This window comes from Lepisosteus platostomus, chromosome 13 (genome assembly GCF_059453375.1).
Source record: "Lepisosteus platostomus isolate fLepPlt1 chromosome 13, fLepPlt1.hap1, whole genome shotgun sequence".
In the NCBI taxonomy this organism is placed as follows: domain Eukaryota; kingdom Metazoa; phylum Chordata; class Actinopteri; order Semionotiformes; family Lepisosteidae; genus Lepisosteus; species Lepisosteus platostomus.
The window spans coordinates 40,204,985-40,224,246 of NC_142623.1; the positions used below are offsets into that span (position 1 = coordinate 40,204,985).

General features: G+C 36.4%; 1 protein-coding gene across 1 annotated transcript; it reads left to right on the forward strand.

Annotated features, from left to right (window-relative positions):
- Positions 1 to 3: 3 nt before the first annotated feature.
- On the forward strand, positions 4 to 17,904 carry LOC148650611 (pantothenate kinase 3). Its single transcript, XM_088604613.1, has 7 exons — positions 4 to 523; positions 5,555 to 5,907; positions 7,733 to 7,986; positions 8,762 to 8,938; positions 9,597 to 9,720; positions 11,617 to 11,742; positions 12,682 to 17,904. Exons 1-7 carry the CDS (start codon positions 496 to 498, stop codon positions 12,730 to 12,732), a joined length of 1,113 nt encoding a protein of 370 aa, XP_088460739.1. The 5' UTR covers positions 4 to 495; the 3' UTR covers positions 12,733 to 17,904.
- Positions 17,905 to 19,262: the final 1,358 nt, after the last annotated feature.

Sequence of the window (19,262 nt, forward strand, 5' to 3'; positions counted from 1 at the left end):
ACCGGATAGTAAATTGGTACAGTGTTGCAGTATGTGATCAGCTGAGTGCCTTTGTCTCGCTTGTGTAGTTGTAGTACAGCTGTTTCGTTTCGTGTTTGTTTTATTGTCGGTTAATGTATTTTGTTTTATTTAACGTGATTCCCTGTTGTAAAAAATGAAATAGCAACTCCCATAAGTACACTAAAATCGCTGTTATATATGTATAATTGACTATTTTTTTTGTACGTTTAATACGGTTTACGTTCACTGTTTGCCGAACAGAGAAAGGATCACAGTCGGTTGCTTGGCTGTACAACGCTGTGATCACCGATCCAAGCCATTTCATTCTGTTCGTTACATTTCTAATTAAGACACCGTTTTAGCTATTTTTTGTTTTAGTTTTTTTTTTATGTAAGTGGGTGCCCACGTAGCCGTTGACTAGCTTATACCATATATTAATCGACCACAATCAGGAACTGTCAAACCCGGAGAACAGATTCCGCCTCTGGCAGAGAGATGAAAATCAAGGATGCTAAAAAGCCGTGTAAGTAGAAAATCTATCCGTGCTGCCGTACATGATATGTATTACAGAGTAACAGTACATTATTAAAGAATTTAAGTGTGTTTCTTTTTCACCGAGGATAAAGATTTTATTGCCTAAATTCGGCGATAATATTTTTTATGTGGGCGGGGGATTCTCTATGCACTTTATACTGTACGTCTTCAGACTCGAGACTGATTTTCCCGCTGTGGCGGACTGTCCTTTCAGTAGGAAATTAATTTCGTTTCCAAGCAATGTTTTGTTCACCGTGAGCTACAGTAAAGGACCTGGTCTGATTACATTCGAACACATTTGAGGTCACATCGACGTACTGAACATCACACCTCTTCCTGAGACGGGAAACATGTCTCCTACATGTCTGTTCCAAAGTCCCCTTATTGCATGTTCTAAAGGCAATGAGAATCACATGGGATGTTAAAATGGACTTAGTTTAAAGGAAATTCATTTGGTAAATAATCAAACCAAAACCGGAACCAGTGGTAGAGTTTTGTTGTTGGTAACGGCAGTTCTCATTTTGCGTTGTTACTTGTCAATCAAGTACTGAGGTTTGTTATAATATATCATGAATAAGGTTCTAAGGTTAGAATAATAATTCGAATACACAAAATATTAGACTGCATATTGTTTAAAATGCCGTTTTTCCTGATTTTTCATTAACAGAAAAGAGACTTAAAAAATAACATCAATTTATGAGCCCAATACAATTTCTTGCATTAGGAATTTGTCTTTTTGCATACCCCAGCTTGTTCTCCATAAGACACACAGACAGCCATTTATTCGGCACCCCTTGGGCAGTTGGGGTTAAGGGCCTTGTTCAGGGGCCCAAGGGAGTAGGATTCCTCTGCTGGCTGCGGGATTTGAACCGGCAACCTTCCAGCCACAGGCGCAGATCCTTAGCCACAGAGCCTCAACTCTGCCCCAAGACTCCCCCCAGACTTGCTAAGCTGTTAGTGGGAATCTTACATAATCTGGAGAAGCCACCTTTAAAGGTGCTATATAAAATAAAGTTTGTTTTTACTATTTATTTCATTTGCTGTGGCCTTGTGAATTCAGAACTCGTACCAGTAAACTCAGTGGGGTTTTTTGTTACGATGCCATCACAGTAGCTTTACTACTAATTAATAAAGTGGTCTCACTTGTAATTCCAGACAACTTCTGAGTTCAAACCATGGGGAAAGTCAGTGACTGTAGTCTGATTATAAATGGGCCCCCATGAAAGGTGATTAACTTAGAACTTTTGATATTTTAATACTGTTTGTTAGTCATGTTTTGATGGTTTTATTAAAAAAGGATCCATCCATGGAAACATGGAACTTTATTCTTAATCATCTGCTCCATCTGCATAATGTACTGTTCCAGGGAAAGCTGTCTATGTACAATGGTACAATGACCTTTGATAGATTTCTATCTAATCAGTTTCACTAGGCAGTAAACAAGACTCTCCCTGGTTTGATGACCAGTTCAGTGATTGTTTTGTGGGGGTTGTTTACAGTAACTTATACTGATCTCGTTATTCACATTTGGTCCTCAGCTCTTCATTTTCTTTAGAGTAGGAATTGTTCTGAAATCATGTCTATTTTAAAATAATTACATCTATTTTAAAATTCCTTTCAAATTCTGCAATTTCCCTCTCGGGATCAATAAAGTATCTATCTATCATCTATCTGTCTATTTACATTGAACAGTTTGGGGAGATCTGGGCTGAACCCCGAATTTAACTTTAAAAGATATTGATATGCTACAGTGTCCGTACCCCTTAAATTGACATAACAATGTGGAATTCTTTTTTTTTGTATTTGTGTCTTTAATATTTGTATCCCATTACAAAAGCTATTGTGCACAGTTCCCTCTGCCTGTAGTAGAATAATTTCTTAATGTTTCTATTCTTTTGTTTCCAGATTAACTTGCTGATACTATAAAATGTTGTAAAAATATGTTTATTCTTTCCTCTACTTTTAAGGTCACTACAGTACTGAAATTGACAGTATTGTAATGAAGGACCACTGCCTCTTAGTTTTCAGCCACCTTAGGCCACAATGTTCATGAAACATTTACCACTTTGATAAGATTATACTTAATATAAAAGCAATAAGAAAAACACATTCGAGTTTTTGTATGAGAATCATCCCACATTTGTCTTGTAATACATGTAAGTTACATGCACCTGTTACTTATCTTCATATGTTTTGGGACTGTTCTGTTATTGCAGCATTTTGGAAACAAGTAGCTGATGTGCTGAGTTCAGGCCTAATCACTGTTTTGCTTCTGTTTATGATGACTTACTGAGCAGCTTTACTGCAATGTCACCAGGAAACCTTTACTGCCAGATATAAGGAAAATAATTCTTAAATTCTGGAACAGTCAGCTTCCAGAATGAATGGTACTGACCCACTTAAATTAGAGGAATGGGATTCGGTCTTCTGGTCAAGCATCTGTTAAACTGATTGATTAGTCTACAGTAGTTTTAGTTTTAGTGGGTTTAATTAATTAAAATATGTGTATGAGCTCCTTATAGTTCCTAGTGTGAATGCTTTTTATGTTTTCTTTTTTAAAAAAATAATGAACTGTTGATCACCAAACACAATAAGAAATACAATTAAGTTTTAACCTTTGCAATCTATAAAGAGACTGATTGAAGAGTCCCTGTAGACCTATGATTTTATTAGTGTCTTTAAAAAATGCTAAAGCAAAAAAAATGTTGTTTGGTTTTGTCCTGTCTATGAAATTGTAATTTCTTTCACTGTACAAAGTTCCATTCACAACCTTTTAATTATAATGTGAATGAGGAAAAAATATTTAATTTCCTAAAGGTCATCTTAACTCAGTTTTCAAGCAAACAGTAAATGTTCTCTCACATCCTCCTGAAGTTATCACCACTGATTCATTTTGGCTTCTGCCCTCTTACACAAAGGGTGCTTTGTGCTTTTCTGATGTAGGCGTAGGCTGGTGGATTCTAATTTTTATATATGAAATTTATATTGAAATAAACATGTTCTTTACCATCTTCTAATACAAGTGTTAAATCAAGAGAAAAACACTTTACAAAAGATCATTTTTTTCTACTATTGGATCTTTTACTCTTTTTGGACAGTGGTAAATCAAAATTAAGAATAAAATATGTTTAAAAACAGTTCCCTACCTTATCATGACACCCAATGAATGCATCTGTCTTTTATATTTATGTATCAGTGTTTACTGACAAAAGCCTGGGTTTTGAATCTTCACACATTGAATAAAGAAAATGTATTCCATTGAGCTACAGCTGGGTTGCTTAGCACCAGTGATGCCGGATAAATGTGTTAGCTCAAAATGCCCGCTGTTCTGGAGAAAACCAGCAATTGCAGTAGGAATTATTTTGCAAGTTAGTCAGACTTTTTTATCCACATTATTACTTTATTAATATTATTTTGTTACCCTTCCCTGAATATTCCTCAAGACAAAGCCAAGAGGATCCCGTTTAACCTTTCAAGATATCAAAGGGGATTGTGCATACTTGAACTTTCGATCGCAAGTAAACAGCTTAATTATTTCTAAAATAAAGCATATAGGTGAGCTTTATCAGAAGTATTTTCAGGACCGTTACTATAATAAGCCTGTACACTTAAAGAAATGTCAAAATAGACATCATAAAGACAGGAAACCTAAAATCAGCATTTTATTTTATTGTTCCTATGCAGTTATCCTTGAACAAATGTGGAGTAATAATGTGTTTAAATAAATATAATTTTATAATAGATAACTTAAGCACTGCAGGGAAGTTAAATACAAATTTAAACATCTTTGGCTCATTTAACCTTTATCCTGCTACATAACACTTACTGCCTGAGTGTGGTTGATTCTGTACACTGTTGAGATGTAAACTTTCTGAATTGGAATTAAAAAATCATATTTATATTTTTTATTGATTTATTGCATGATCTATGTACTATAGCACTATACATTCCTGGGGTTAAAGTATAAGTGTTCTCAGCATACAGTGTTCCATTTTATGGCCATCATAAACAGAGCTGAGATTAAATAACAAAATAGGCCAAAAAGTGGTGCATTAAAATACAAGCTAATATAAATGCTGTGACTGTCTCATCATACATTGTTACAAAATGAGATTTAAACATCACCAAAGGCTATGTAATGAAATTGTACTTCTAAGGAAAAAAAAATTATCTGCAAAGTCAGACCATCGTGCCAATAGCAACGTTGTTCCTGCTCATCTACAGGGTGACAGTAATGTTTTTAATGGAAGAAGCAAAACCTTTCCAGAAACTATTGCGTGATATTAAAATGTTTGTTTTGAACTGTCTTAATTGTATTTACAGATTTTTATGATTTCCTTGTATAATAACTGTGATTTTGGGACTAGACCCTAGGCGATATTGCAAGGCTTGTGCTATAATCAGGTTTTGAACTGCATATGGTAAAGTGATCAGTGAAAAGGCCAGAAAAAACCAAAAGAACAGACCTTGAACTGTCTTCTAAAGTAGCACAATTGTATTGGATTGCGCTGAAGGAACAAACGTGGACACACAGAGACTTCAGCACCATTCTTGTTTTAAGACACATAATATTTGGCAGTAAGCTGCCATTCTCTTTAGCCTCCCCTAAAAGAGTCAGAGATGACATATTTATACATGGGTACAGATTACTGCAGGTTCTACTGAGATTACCTTTAAATAGGGCTGAAGTCTTGAAATCTCCAGTGCCTGTTATTGCCCTATCCATGCAGCAGTACAGCTCGTACTTTTGTTATCCAGTACTCCTGCTGTCACAGAGCTAAGTGGATGAGGTAAAAAGCAGACCGAGTCTGTAAATGAGATCATGAGACTCTCCTTCACATTTTTCACTGTGTGCTCTTGCATTTGTTGCAGCCATAGACTCCTGAAGTAGCAATGTTTCGTGGTTGCTCATGCCATTCGTCTCATAAAGAAGTAATTAACCTGATTGCATCCCTCCCAAAACTGCACAATACAATAGGTTAATAAAAATCACTCTGATGCTTGCACGCTGTCTCCGCAGCTTTCCCCTGGTTTGGGATGGATATTGGGGGGACCTTGGTGAAGCTCGTCTATTTTGAGCCGATCGACATCACCGCCGAGGAGGAGCAGGAGGAGGTGGAGTGCCTGAAGAGTATCCGCAAGTACCTGACTTCCAACGTGGCCTACGGCTCCACAGGCATCCGCGACACCCACCTAGAGATCAAGGACCTCACGCTGCTGGGTCGTCGTGGCAACCTGCATTTCATCCGCTTCCCGACCCACGACATGCCCACCTTCATCCAGATGGGTCACGACAAGAACTTCTCCACCCTGCACACCGTGCTGTGCGCCACCGGGGGCGGGGCCTACAAATTCGAGGAGGAATTCCGAACGGTAATGCCCGGACCTGAAGATTGTCGGCACGATTTTCCTTCTCAAAGCTTCTTTGCTACTAGGCAGTAAAAGCCTGCTCACTCTCAAAGCTAGAGGGGTTTCTGGCTTCCTGCTGCTAGCTGAGCTCTTCATGAGATAATTGAATCAATTAGTGACCTTTATTGGTCAGCTGTAATATCTGAGGCCTGATGTTTTGGAGGTAATTTTGAAAGTGTAAAGGTGCAAAGTTAAAAAATGCCTCCACATATGGAAATGAGAGTAAAAGTTAATTTTTTTTTGCTGAAATTGAGATAACAGTTTGGGAGTACTAAAAGTAAAGGTCTTCAGGAGCAGGTTTTAAAAAGTCATCTTAGAAATATTTAGTGTGCACAGAGAGGAACACGTGTTTTTGAGTGAAAAGAAGAAAGAGATATCAATAAATATGATATTATTAGAAGCATTTCTAAAAGAAATGTAATACAACATTATCACAATGTGCTACACTTACGATAGCATTTTAGAAGCACACAGCACCTGGAACCAGCTTCAGGACATGTCATTTAAATTAGGGTTTGATTGGTTAAGTGCCTTACTTGTAAAAAAATGTATTAACATCTATAATGATGGACTCTTGTATTCCTAACGGAGTTTTGGTGTGAAATAAGCAGTATTTAGAATGCTGAAAATGCTTTAGTTTAGTTCATTATCATTTAACCTTGCAACACCATGTGAAAAGCTGCTGAGTTAAAATATGATCTTTTACACAAATATATGCGTTTGTGTAAATCAATAAATCTTGTTTCACTAATAATTTGCATCTTGAAAGTAATGAATAATACGCAGGATACCCCAGTTTAAAGCTTTGACCATGATATAAGTGGTGTTTAGTGTTGTCCTTTAGTAGAAGGTTCAAATAACCTTGTGAAAATAACTTGAAATGTTCCTTTTACTTGGTCATAGAAATAATGTAATAATTAAAAGAAGAACTCTCCAGAAGATATCTGTTGAATAATAGTAAAATCAATTAATTCATATCATTGGCAGATATAAAGTGATACTTTGGGCTGAAATCTTTGGAAATCCTGTTGTTACATAGTAAAGTATGGCCCATTAACACCAAGCATTTTCAACAATTAAGTGTAAGCTTTAGTGACAAATAATGGCAAGCCTTCAATGCTTTGAAAATTGAAACAAGAATCAAAAATCAGACAAGGGAAAAAAATTATGTAAGTGGTTAGATATAAAAATACAGGTTAGATAATAGATATTGCGATTTAATGTAATTGCAGCAGCTCAGACGTCTGTTTTCAACACTGTAGGGTCTATTTCTAAAGTCTCATTTTTGTTCCTTCATATATCTCAGTTGAATACTGTGCTTGATAATTGTAGTCCAAGTACCTGTACTTCAGAAAATGTGCATTAATATTATCTCTCGACAATGAAGTTGAACCCTAAGCAAAAAAAAAAAGATTCAGCTTTAATTCTAGTACAGAAATAGAAGTATTAAAACGGTTTAAAATCTTTAGACATCGCATTTTTTAAGTAAATCTATATAATTTTGGATTGAGGAGAATAATGAATAATGTTAGCTGCACCAAATGCAAAACCGACTGAGAAACCACTTCTGTACAAAGAAGGAAATGAAGTCTCTCTGCTTTTGAGACCCAGCGGGAATAAGTCTTGCATTTGCATTTGACTCCGTGACAGACAATAACCTCACCTCATGGTCTCTCACTGACATTGTAGATATTTTGCATCTGTTTGTGCACATTGTAGATACAGTATTTTGCATCTGTTTGTGCACACTGTAATAAGCCCTGCTTTTCCTTTGTTGCTTTTCTTCCAGATTGGAAACCTGCAGCTTCACAAACTAGACGAGCTGGACTGTCTGGTAAAAGGGTTGCTTTATATAGACTCACCCAGTTTTAATGGCCAGGCCGAATGCTATTACTATGAGAATGCCTTGGATCCAGATCGCTGCCGGAAGGTGCCTTATAACTTGGATGATCCTTACCCTTTGCTTGTGGTCAATATTGGCTCAGGGGTCAGCATCCTGGCAGTGTACTCGAAGGATAACTACAAGCGGGTGTCTGGCACAAGGTAATAAATACGGTCTCAGGTTTATGTTGATATGTGTAATCAATCTTTATACCGGTTTTTGGTTTGGCCTAGTTTTACCAAAAAGTTTATACTATTTCTTCATTTTAAGATTTGCATCTTGATGAATTTTCCCTGATTTTCTGAGCTTCACGCTGCACAATACAATCTTTATTGTCTTAATTCTGTCTTTAATTTTATTGTTCCTATGACATCTCCAAGATCATACTCAGAGCAGTTCTGTCGGGGGGTGATATTGCACAACTACATTAAAAAGCACCCCCTACGAGGTTGTTTAAAAGACATCCTGACACTGAAAACAAACATGTAAGACTGTGTGAAACAGTGTAGTAATTCCAGCTAAGGTGCAATTTTCCTGGCCTTCTGTATACATTGTTGTTCTGTGGTGGCTACCTCAAAATTAGCTAGTTACCAGTATCAGTGCAAGCCTGAATAATCTTGCAGGTCCCGCACAGAAAAATTATGGGATTGATAGGGAGAGAAAATGATACAATTGTGTGTTTGCCTAATTGTCTATTTTGGAGTGGTCACATATTATTGTGAAAGTTAGGATGTGATACACTCAAAAACTGCTTTTCATAGAGAAAAATAAAAAGTCTAGCTGCACAGTGAACTGCTGAGCATAGTGGGAATGCTGCTCTGAGGAGCTGGCTCGCCCACATGAACACTATGATAGGCTGCCACCCTGCTCCTGGGCTTGGCTTGCCTTGGTTTCAGTCCAGCTGAGAACTGGGGTGTTTTTTTCTGCTCTTTCCAGCCTGGGAGGGGGCACGTTCCTGGGCCTGTGCAGTTTGCTGACGGGCTGTGACAGTTTCGATGAGGCGCTGGAGCTGGCATCGAGAGGGGACAGCACCAATGCTGACAAGCTGGTTCGCGATATCTACGGGGGGGACTACGAACGTTTCGACTTGCCAGGGTGGGCTGTGGCATCCAGGTGAAATACAAAAATCAATGTTTTGACTCTCTGCTCTACTGATGGATGTCTCTCATGCAAAAAATATTTAAAACATCAGATTCTGCTTCACATAACACATCAGAGAAAGATCTGATAGGAATCACCACAATGAGAACCACAGAATGTTAAATTGTGATGCTCTACATGATGTGTATTTGTAACAGGAAAAACAAAAATTACATTCATTTACAGTCATTTATCTTTAATTTGCCCTTTAGTTTTTAAATTGTGTACAAGTATCTATTACACATGCTACAATGATATGCTCTTACGTTTATATTGCATCTATTTTAATGTTATTTAATATGCATTTATATATTTTTTACATGTTTTCATTTTAACCTTGTAATTTTCAAATTCTTCAAAATCAATGAGCCTCATAGTTATTCCTGTGTTTAAATAACAGTTTAGGTAGCTACCCCGTTCTTTAAAACACTAAGGAATCTTCAAACACTTAGCTTGTAAACAGAAAGTCCATTTTGTCTGCATGTAATGAGTTAATCAGCTAGGAATTTGAAGGGAATTCAGCTGAAGTCTAGATCCCACTGTCTTCTGCAGTGAGGGGGGAGGAAGGTTCAGGCTGTGGCTCCACAGTCATCTGAAATAAAGACAATTCTGGTACAATTCTGCTTTTCAGCTTTGGGAACATGATCCACAAAGAAAAGCGGGAGGCTGTCAGCAAAGAGGACTTGGCAAGGGCAACCTTGGTAACCATCACCAACAACATTGGCTGGATAGCAAAGATGTGTGCTGTGAATGAGGTGAGGGGAGAAAAATACCCTTGAATTACCTTCAGGGTTTTACAAATGTGATATTGTGTGGTGGTGAAATACCTTCAGCATTCATTTCCTTTGATCCGCACCCCAAAATCACACACTCTGGAGAGTTTTCTGTTTTCTTGTCTCTATTTTATCTTGCTTTTCTTGGCACAGGGGCTAAGCCAAAGTGTCAAGCCTTTCGAAGGTTGGTGGGAAGACAATTGAATACGGATCATAATTGAATCCTAAGTACGGGTATTTGAATGGCTCGTATAATTAGTACTTCACCTGATTATGCCTCACATCGACTGTTAACATGGCACCGCCTTTATTGGCAGAATGGAAGACCTATTACTCAGATGAACCACATTGAGCAACCTCATGTTCATTTTCTATATTTCCTTTTTTGGTTATATAATGATACACGTCTCTGAGATGACTCCACCCTGGGTTGCCACAGTCAAACGAGTTCTTTATTTTAGGCCTTGCACAGCTTCATTGCCAAACCTCTGTTAATTAGTGGTTCTGTGCTGAACCTAGTTTAGAAAAACAAACACACAGTAGTACAGGTACATGCTGCAGTCCAGATCTCTTTGCTTTCGGCTTCTTTACAGTGCTGCCTTGTGGCTTGAGAATCAAGCAGCATTGTACAGGGCTATGAAAACTTGGAGAGATAGCATCAGCAGTACACATCAGCTCATTTGTGGTCAGAGTTGTGAGAACATTACTTACCGTATCTCGGATGACATCTGAGTGCATCTATGGGAGCTAAATTTAGCATTTCTTAAAATGTTATTGACTGAAAAGGGACAATAATACTAACAGAAGGATGTTGGAAATTGATTGAAAATATACTGTATGTCATTTCATTAATGTGTAAAAGGTAGCTCAACGGTTCATATCATAAAACAGTTGCTGGATAGTTTTAGGATTGCCTGTCCTGCATTGTGACACTTTAAGAAACAATAAATTATGTTGGCTTTAATTCCCTTCCTAGGAGTTTTTGATGACATTAATTTGAAGAAAGAACGACATTCTTTTTCTTTCTACAGACGTTTTTTGAACTACAGTACATTGGTAATTTTTGAAAACTTGAAACCAGATTAAGCATCTCTTTGTAAATAGTTTAGATGAATATCTTGGTGGAGTTCACACAAAAACAAAAGCATCTGAAGGAGAAGTTTTTCACCTCTGCCTTCCCTTCGTTCATGGAATAGACAGCAACACTGAATTCCTCTATCCTGGCTTCTGACTACGGCTGTCCAGGAAAGATCTAGAACTACATGATCAGCAATCAGTGTGTCCAGGCTGCTCTGACTCACAGCTGAATCACTGGGAATCATGATCATTTAAAGATTATGTAAATGAGCTATCATGACTTGCACAAATGCGTGACGGTTTCACCATCTTGCATATGCTGAGTTTATTGCAATAATGATGATGGAAGATTTACTTTTCCAACTAACCAAAATTAAATTTTTCTTTGCAAGCCGCATTGTGGTCTTACTCTCAGAAGAATTAAATGAGGTGGTTAAAGAATAATATTCACTCTCTGAAAGTCCAGGACTGTAAGGACATTGAAATGTTCAGACCACTAGGGCTTTATAAAATAAACTGAAGTATTTTAATTACAAAGGGTAAACGGCCTCTGTTAAGTCATGTTTGTTGAGAGCCAACTCCTATTGCAGAACTAATGTATTTGCTGCATAACACCAAGCCTAAAATGGAACAGGAACAGTGGTATGGTATTGTTGGATTTGTACACAGTCCTACTTGCAACCAAACGGAAAGTTGATATTGAAACTAGAGGTACTGGACATGTGATGGGAAAATTACACATAAATTAATCCACATGCCCTCTTTACTGGATATTTTGTTTTCCTTTTTATCTACCTTTAGAAAATAAACCGAGTGGTGTTTGTTGGAAATTTCCTCCGTGTGAACACTCTGTCTATGAAGCTCTTGGCCTATGCTCTGGACTACTGGTCACAAGGACAGCAGAAGGCGTTGTTTCTGGAACATGAGGTATTTTCTTTATGTACAGTATGGGACTAAAGTAATGATGGCTTAGGAGTAAAATGTATATTCCTTTATCAGTGTGCTATGAAAATATACACTAAGTATTTAAATGTCCATATCCATGGAGTAATAGGTATATAGGATCTGAAGGCTTTAAATCATTAGACATCAATGAACTGCAAAGTGGCAAAAGTGAAAAGAATATATAGAATCTGCTCTCTCTACACATCAGTTCGTACTTTGTTACCTCTTAGTCACTTTAGGCTCAACAAGGCAATTTAAATTTCTGAATTAAAGTGGGCTATAGCACAAAGGTGAATTCTTGACGGACTGTCTTTTAATTCGAACACAAAATCTAAATACATCCCCTTGTCACTCTGCATTTTTGATTGTACAGCAATTTGTAAGCTAATGAGCGTTTTTCAACTTGAACTCGAACTCTTTTAACATTCTTTAGCAATAGCAAAAAGAGCATCCGTAGCTGAAAAGTTTATTTTTATTTCTTTTTTTTTTCCAAGGCCTTTTACTACACTAGCGCATCAAATGACAAATTGGGCAAATTTAGGTTCCCCTGAGTGCTAATACATTCAGAAGCGATAAAGACTAACTCTAAAGCCCAAATGTCCATCTTTTAAAATCCCTTCCATTCATTCTTCTAAATACACAACAACTATGTGAACAATGTAAAAAACAAAGCCTTCTTACTCATCAATAGAATGCGGTTGTATTGCTTTTTTTTCACGTTGGCATATTCTGATCTCTTGTAAATGTGTTATAAATTTATTTAATGACTGAAGAACATTGAGGCCTATTTTTCCTAGAGAGGTACTGATAATTCCATTTGTGTGATGACAGGTGACAGTCAGTCACCTATACAGTATACAGTATTTTCCTTCCAGGGGTAACTTTAAAAGCCTGCCCTAACTTAAATCACCTCTCTTGCAGGGTTACTTTGGAGCAGTTGGTGCGCTTCTGGGCCTCCTAAATTTTACTTAAAGTGCTGCTTTTTCAACTGGTTGCCGCTGTCCCGCGCTGACAATGACACAGCTCACAGTCAGGTCTGTCTGACAAACCACCAAAGGACTGCAAAGAGACTTTTTAAGCTGTTTCACACAAAGGAAGAGTCCTAGGGAACATGGGTTCTCTAAAGTTTATAAATACGTTTCGACACTCCCTGGAAAAAGTGAGAGAGCGGAAAACATGTACAGTAGAGTACCTGTGAATTACATGGTCCAGTATGAGTGCCACTTCTCAGTTATTACCTGAACATTGCTACACAGCCTCTGACTCATTTGATTCCAAACCCTGTTCTGTTTGGTCAAACACACAAGCCAATAAAAAAAATCTGAATTACTGTATCTGAGAGAAACTTAGATATCTACTGTATCTAAACAGCTATTCAAGTTTTAGGTGATAATGGTTTACACAAAAATATGCTGGTAAGGGGCCAGTGTTATAAATGTTGTTTAACACCTAGCTATATGCTGGGACTAATGGGTTGTGGGTATGAGATTAATTTACTCTTCATCTGATCACAGTGTTACAGTAGAGCAAGCTTGTGGCTTCCAATTACACTTTTATGCATAAATCAAGTCAATGTTGAAACCTGAAAGTATCAGCGATTGGAAAATGCTAAAATACTTGATAAAAGGGCTTGATGCCTAAGATGCGCATTTCAACTACATAGCGGTTGCTCTTTATCATGGGAATCAAATGTACCTTGCTGTTTTTCTTAATTCGTTTTGTCTTGCGGTCTGTCAGGACTTGATAATGGCACACAATATATGTGAATTGAGCAAAATTCCCAGTTTTGCTCAGGCACTCAAACAAAACAGCACTTGTATAAAAAATAGATTATTCATCAACAGCACTTGTTTAAAAAGTACATTAATCATCACCACTGTGAAGTTTAGTTTTATGCTTGGACCATACTGTAAGTTCATCATATGAGTAAAGTGCTTATTCATTTAGATTTTATATGTGCAAATTAACAGCACATAAGAATCTGAAATCTGAATAATGCTTCAGTATCAACATAATCCTTTCTTGCTTTCCTCAAACAAAGCACTTAAAATCTGCTGTATATATCAACAGGTGTGTATTCCCATAGCTTTGTAGATAGAATTTAAGTGCAAGGTGATAATATCTGTGTAGCATAAACCTTGGGAATTAAGAGCATGAGAAGTCTGCATATCTCTATTTTGCACTTGTAGTGAAAGTGGACAAAAAGGGATTTTGCACTGGGAGTTACTGACACTTGTAAAACTATCTTCAAAACCTCATCTACAGATAATTTGAATCTGTCAGGTGACTAACCTTCTGTTTATTGAAAACCAAGTCCAACTTATTACATGCAACATTTGCAAATTATTCTTAAACATTCATATATTCACTATATTAAAATGTTTTAAATAGCTACTAAAACATACAAGCTTAACTCGACCAAGTAGCCTTTTTGGGTTTGTAACATTTCTGAGCTATTGAAACACTCCTTAAAACAATTTTTGTAATATAAAAGACTTTGCCTTTTTAAAAGATTAAACTTACTTTTTTAGTAATTCCTTTTTGTGTTAATGATGTGTTGTTTATATTAAAGATGGGCATTACTTCAGAGACAGTAACATTGTGGAAATGTAGTACAGTATCTTTTTTTGTAGTCTAGTGCCATTTATCTGTAAACCACAAGGCCTGGCCACAAATCTCTATTATAATTAATTCAATTTGGCTATCACTTAAAACCAATCATAATCACAGACCTAAAGCAATTAGTTTGATTACTTGAAGTCTTAAAAGAAGCTAATATCATTATATAATTGAAAAGATGCTAATAACCTTTGTCAAATATGAAGGATACTAGATGCTCATGTAACAACAGAAAAGTTGAAAATTGTCCAAATGACACATTTCAATCTTTGCTGAAAGAAGTCCCAGTGTATGAATTCATAATTGACCATCTGGTTTGTGCAAGCAGAATTGCTAAACTTAAACTTGCATCTTAATACAAGTTGTCTTTAATTAAAATGAAAAGGAAAGGACTAAAATGAAAATCACAATTTTCCTCATTTTTAGTGATAATACAATGTGTGTGCATGAAATCTGGCCATTTTCACCAAAACAAAGGATGTGCACCAGTGAGTAATGTGGGGGTTCTTTCACTCTGCTTTCACTCTGTGTTTTTCTTTCATTTTTCTCATGTCTGTCTATGATCATACCTTGTTGAAGACGTCATGAAACAATAAAACAAACAAAACATTACAATATAAATCGTAGAAATATCACAGTTTTGCTGCCACAGCTTTCTAATATTATTTCAACACTGAACTGAACAGTGCTAGGTTTCATTTACATTTACAGGCTGTAAATGAAAGGCTGTAATGAAGATTTAGTGTTTATAGTTTTGTAGGTTTTTTTTCTTGGGATCAACCCTAGGTTAATATTTTCATGGGATCATTTTTTGGGGACCACTTGAATCGTTAATTGTTTTTTACTATTGCCTTATTATTTTCTTCCTTTGCATTATAAAGACCTAAAAACAGAAGTGGACATTGTATATAAGTTTTGAAGATGCCTTAATTGTCACTTTTTTAATATTAGTGTTTTTTATTATCCAGAATATCCATATCCATTTTTACAAATAATGTAATATTCCTTTTATGTCTACCTCATACTAATACATTCAAGCATAATTTCAGGATTTTAAACCGAGTCCTACTGCTACATAGGAATTCGTAATACAGGTAGTGTTTTCATGCTATAACAATGTCTACCAGTAGAGGGCAGGCTTTGACAAGTAGGGCATTGGATTTTTCTTTCATACTTAAACCTATGTTAAAAATGTTAGGTTCTTCTTTGTGTTTTGGAATAACAGATGTTTCAGAGGTTGTGTGGACAGAACCAATACTGTCGGTAACACTGTATTTAATTGATTTTAATCTATTATCTCTGCTGGCAAATCCTGTAAATAACATAGTCTGGACCATATTCATTTGCTGTAAAGTCTATACACACTGTATTTTTTTTACTGTCATAGGTATTTAAACATTACCAAGGTATCTAAAGTATTTTCTGGAAAAAAAATCAATAATATATGTTTAAAAGAGAGTGGTAAATGTTTGTTCTGACCAATATTAACTGTAACTTTTATTTTATTTTGAATTAGAATATGAAAACAGGGAATCTGTTTGATGCTATAATTTAAAAGGTTATGTATTTCCTATTTTCTTCAAATATTGCAAACAAAGAGAGTCTTGACACTCTCCATATAAGGGATAATAGTAAAAGGTTGATTTATTTTGTGGGCATTTACTGTACATAATCTTTTATCTTTTTTATTCCATTGAGAAACAATTTAGATTAGTTAAGATATCAAGGAGTATTTCTAATTGGAAAGCCTAGTTTAGAAAGTTTATGCAAAAATCATACATCTTCAATAACACTAAAAATAATTTTGAGTTTGTTTTTGTGTACAACAAAACAGGAATCAACTATGTTCTGGACAGTACTTATGAAGCCAAGTGACCCTAAATACTTTGTAAATGCTACATTTTAAAAAAGTTAAATGGTACTATAGGCCTCTGTGTTTTGAAAAATAAGTATTCTGTGTTTCTGTATAGCTGTGTGGGTCTGTAAACTCAATTATATAACCAAAACACATGCCACTAAAATTCAATGATCTTCAGAGAGACATCACTTATCATGATTGTGAGAGCCTCAATTCACAAAGTTTTGTATGTCACCATCTTAATACCAGTTTCTAAAAATCTGGAACAATTCCATTATAATCAATTGAACAGGTGATGTGTTAAATCTGTTTTAAAAAGTAATTTCTCTTGAGACCTTAAGGCCCATAATTATCTTAATTGAACAGATTATCAAATTGATTTATCGATGGTTTGATTTCTAAATGTATAGGTGGTATAAAGATCTTTAAGAATAGCATCAGTTTCACTGTATGTTGAAGGTAAACAGTTCAAAATTAATGAAGCAGTGGTAAAGACCCGTTTGTACCTTTAATTAAAATTAGTAAACCAAGGGATTATAACTCCTCATTTGCTTGTTCCTTTTACCTGCAGACATATTCTTCAAGTAAAGAGTGAGGTGGTGTTGGCATCTTTGACAAAGGAATTGGCCTTAATTTAAACCGCTAATGGAATAATACCTTCTGTACAATTAGAAATCTGTCTGTTCAGTGATGTGTATGAGGGCAGTGTTATGCAAGTAAATTGCAACAGATGTTGAAGTCAGTCACTGTGTTAAAGGAGAATACACTACTCCACCCACTGCTGCCACATGTAATTCTGATTAAATTACATGTAAATCAGATTGGTACTGATGATATCAGCAGTATTGGGTTAAAGAAATGCAGTAGTTCTTCTAAAGTATTGGTGAAACTAAATAATACAATATTGGGTTACGGTAAGCTTCTCTGTGTTAAAATATTCTGGACTCTGTTGTATTTCTGTTATGTTGAAAGTACTGTAAACATTTTTTTAATTGTTCCCTCCTACATAATGGTGTATCATCCGGGGAAAGAGACTTTTTTGAATTTGTCAAATAAATTCCTATGTCGTTGGATTTAGTGTTGTAGGATTTACTAAAATGATCATTCAAAGTTAACCTTGTTACCAGGTACCTGCTGTGATTTGACATTAAAACTAAACAGGCCTTATCTAAAACTAAACTAAACACAGTGTCCTTATCTTAACGTTTTTTTTTTCTTCATTTTTTCTCCATAAAGCATAATGGCTTGGCTTATTGATATTGTGGCTTATAAATACACTCTTGTGTGGTACACAAGCACCAGCACATGTACATGTCTGTTAGAACGCAGTGTTCTTTAGCTAAAGAAACAGTTGAATGATGCTGTAATTGTTGAGCAGTAATGGAAACTGGCACAATGGTACAGCTCGCTTTGGTTCAGGTTATATATATTAACCAAAATGAAATGCCTTTAAAACCATCTAATGTAAATTGTTTTTTTTTTGCATTTTTATGGTATCCATAATTTGTTTCCCTTACTCTGATGCATAGTATATCTTTGCCTAAACTGGATATTTTTGGAGGTTTAGGGTAGAAGAGATCCCATCTCAGACCTTCTTTGTGGCTCGATCTCATTTTCTGGCTTTAATTACACTGTAATAAAATGAAATAAAACACTCATAAAATGAATGCTGTGGATTCTGAATTTTCTCATTTAGCTTGCTGTCTGCAATCATGAAACCGGTAATATCACCACTAAACAGATTGCTGTGGGTCAGTAGAGGCCCAGTTTTATCAAAATGTTAAAATTAATATACTGTAGCAAGGACATACCAGAATGGAGACGCTCTCCCCTGGTGCAGAAATACAACTGCTGGCACAACCATGCTTCTCCGGCGTCCTCTTTGAATTTTCATAGACCGTATCCATAATCATGGTTTTCTTCTACCAGTGAAGCTTTTGAGAGGAGATGAAATGGGAATCATAAGACTCTTCTATCATAAGAGTTTAGCTCCAGAACAACTGTCTCTGTTCAGTGAGAGCATGTTAGATGTTTAGGGGGAGATCTGTAACAAACCCCTAAACCAGCTAACTTTTCTCAGTCTAGAGAAAGAGAAACTGTACTCGGAGTTTCTACTGGACAGCTGAACCTCGTCCCCTGGAAAGCAGCCCAGAGAAGCAGTATGATTTCTACTGATGATACCTGCAATGATCATGACCACATGTGAGGATAAGGATGTGGCTCTAAATCAGGACACATGAGACCAATCCATGGCTAATTTCTTTCTTTGACTTGATAGCTTATGAGAACTCTGTCCCTCTCTTCACCGTAAAGTACAGAAAATCTGGATGTATAGTAGGTCCAATAATATGAGCATTAATCAGTCATTGACATATGACTCAAGGTGCTTTGGAGTCGGGTATACTTGTGTTTGAACATGGTGTTCATTATGGACAATTCAGTTATTATCGCAGATATCCAAGGTTGAAAAGGCTGTGCCATTTTAGCGCAAGAAACTACCATTCACAAGTATGGCTTTATACATGGAATTGAGGCCGAATGCAGCTTCTACTAGCTCTGTGTCCTACCCTGCCAGAGATGTGACATTTCACATCCTAGTAGCATCACTCCACTGCTAAGGTCCAGTTTAATGTGATTCCAACCTGTGGCTGCCATACTGGTATCCCTCACAACCCACACCTTTCCCCTCACAAGTGGTAATCCTGCAAGCTAGCTGCATAAGCTGTTTCATGCTGAGCTCGGACAGGTCTCATGAGTGTCTGTGTGGGTCTCATGGCTAAACCATCCTGAGGATTTTGGCGGGGTGTGGTTTTTCATCTCTGAACTCACCACATACTTGTTTGCCAGTTGAGAATCGTTGTGGTTCATGGGAACACACAGAAATCCACCACTACAAGGTTATTTGTCCATAGAGGGTTTTCCCCAAATCTCTCTCTCAGAAGTTAAATTCATGCATTCTTGGACACTGAAGAGTGCTAATCTGTTGAGCTAAACTTCTGAATTTCCTGTGATAAAGTAAGAGTAG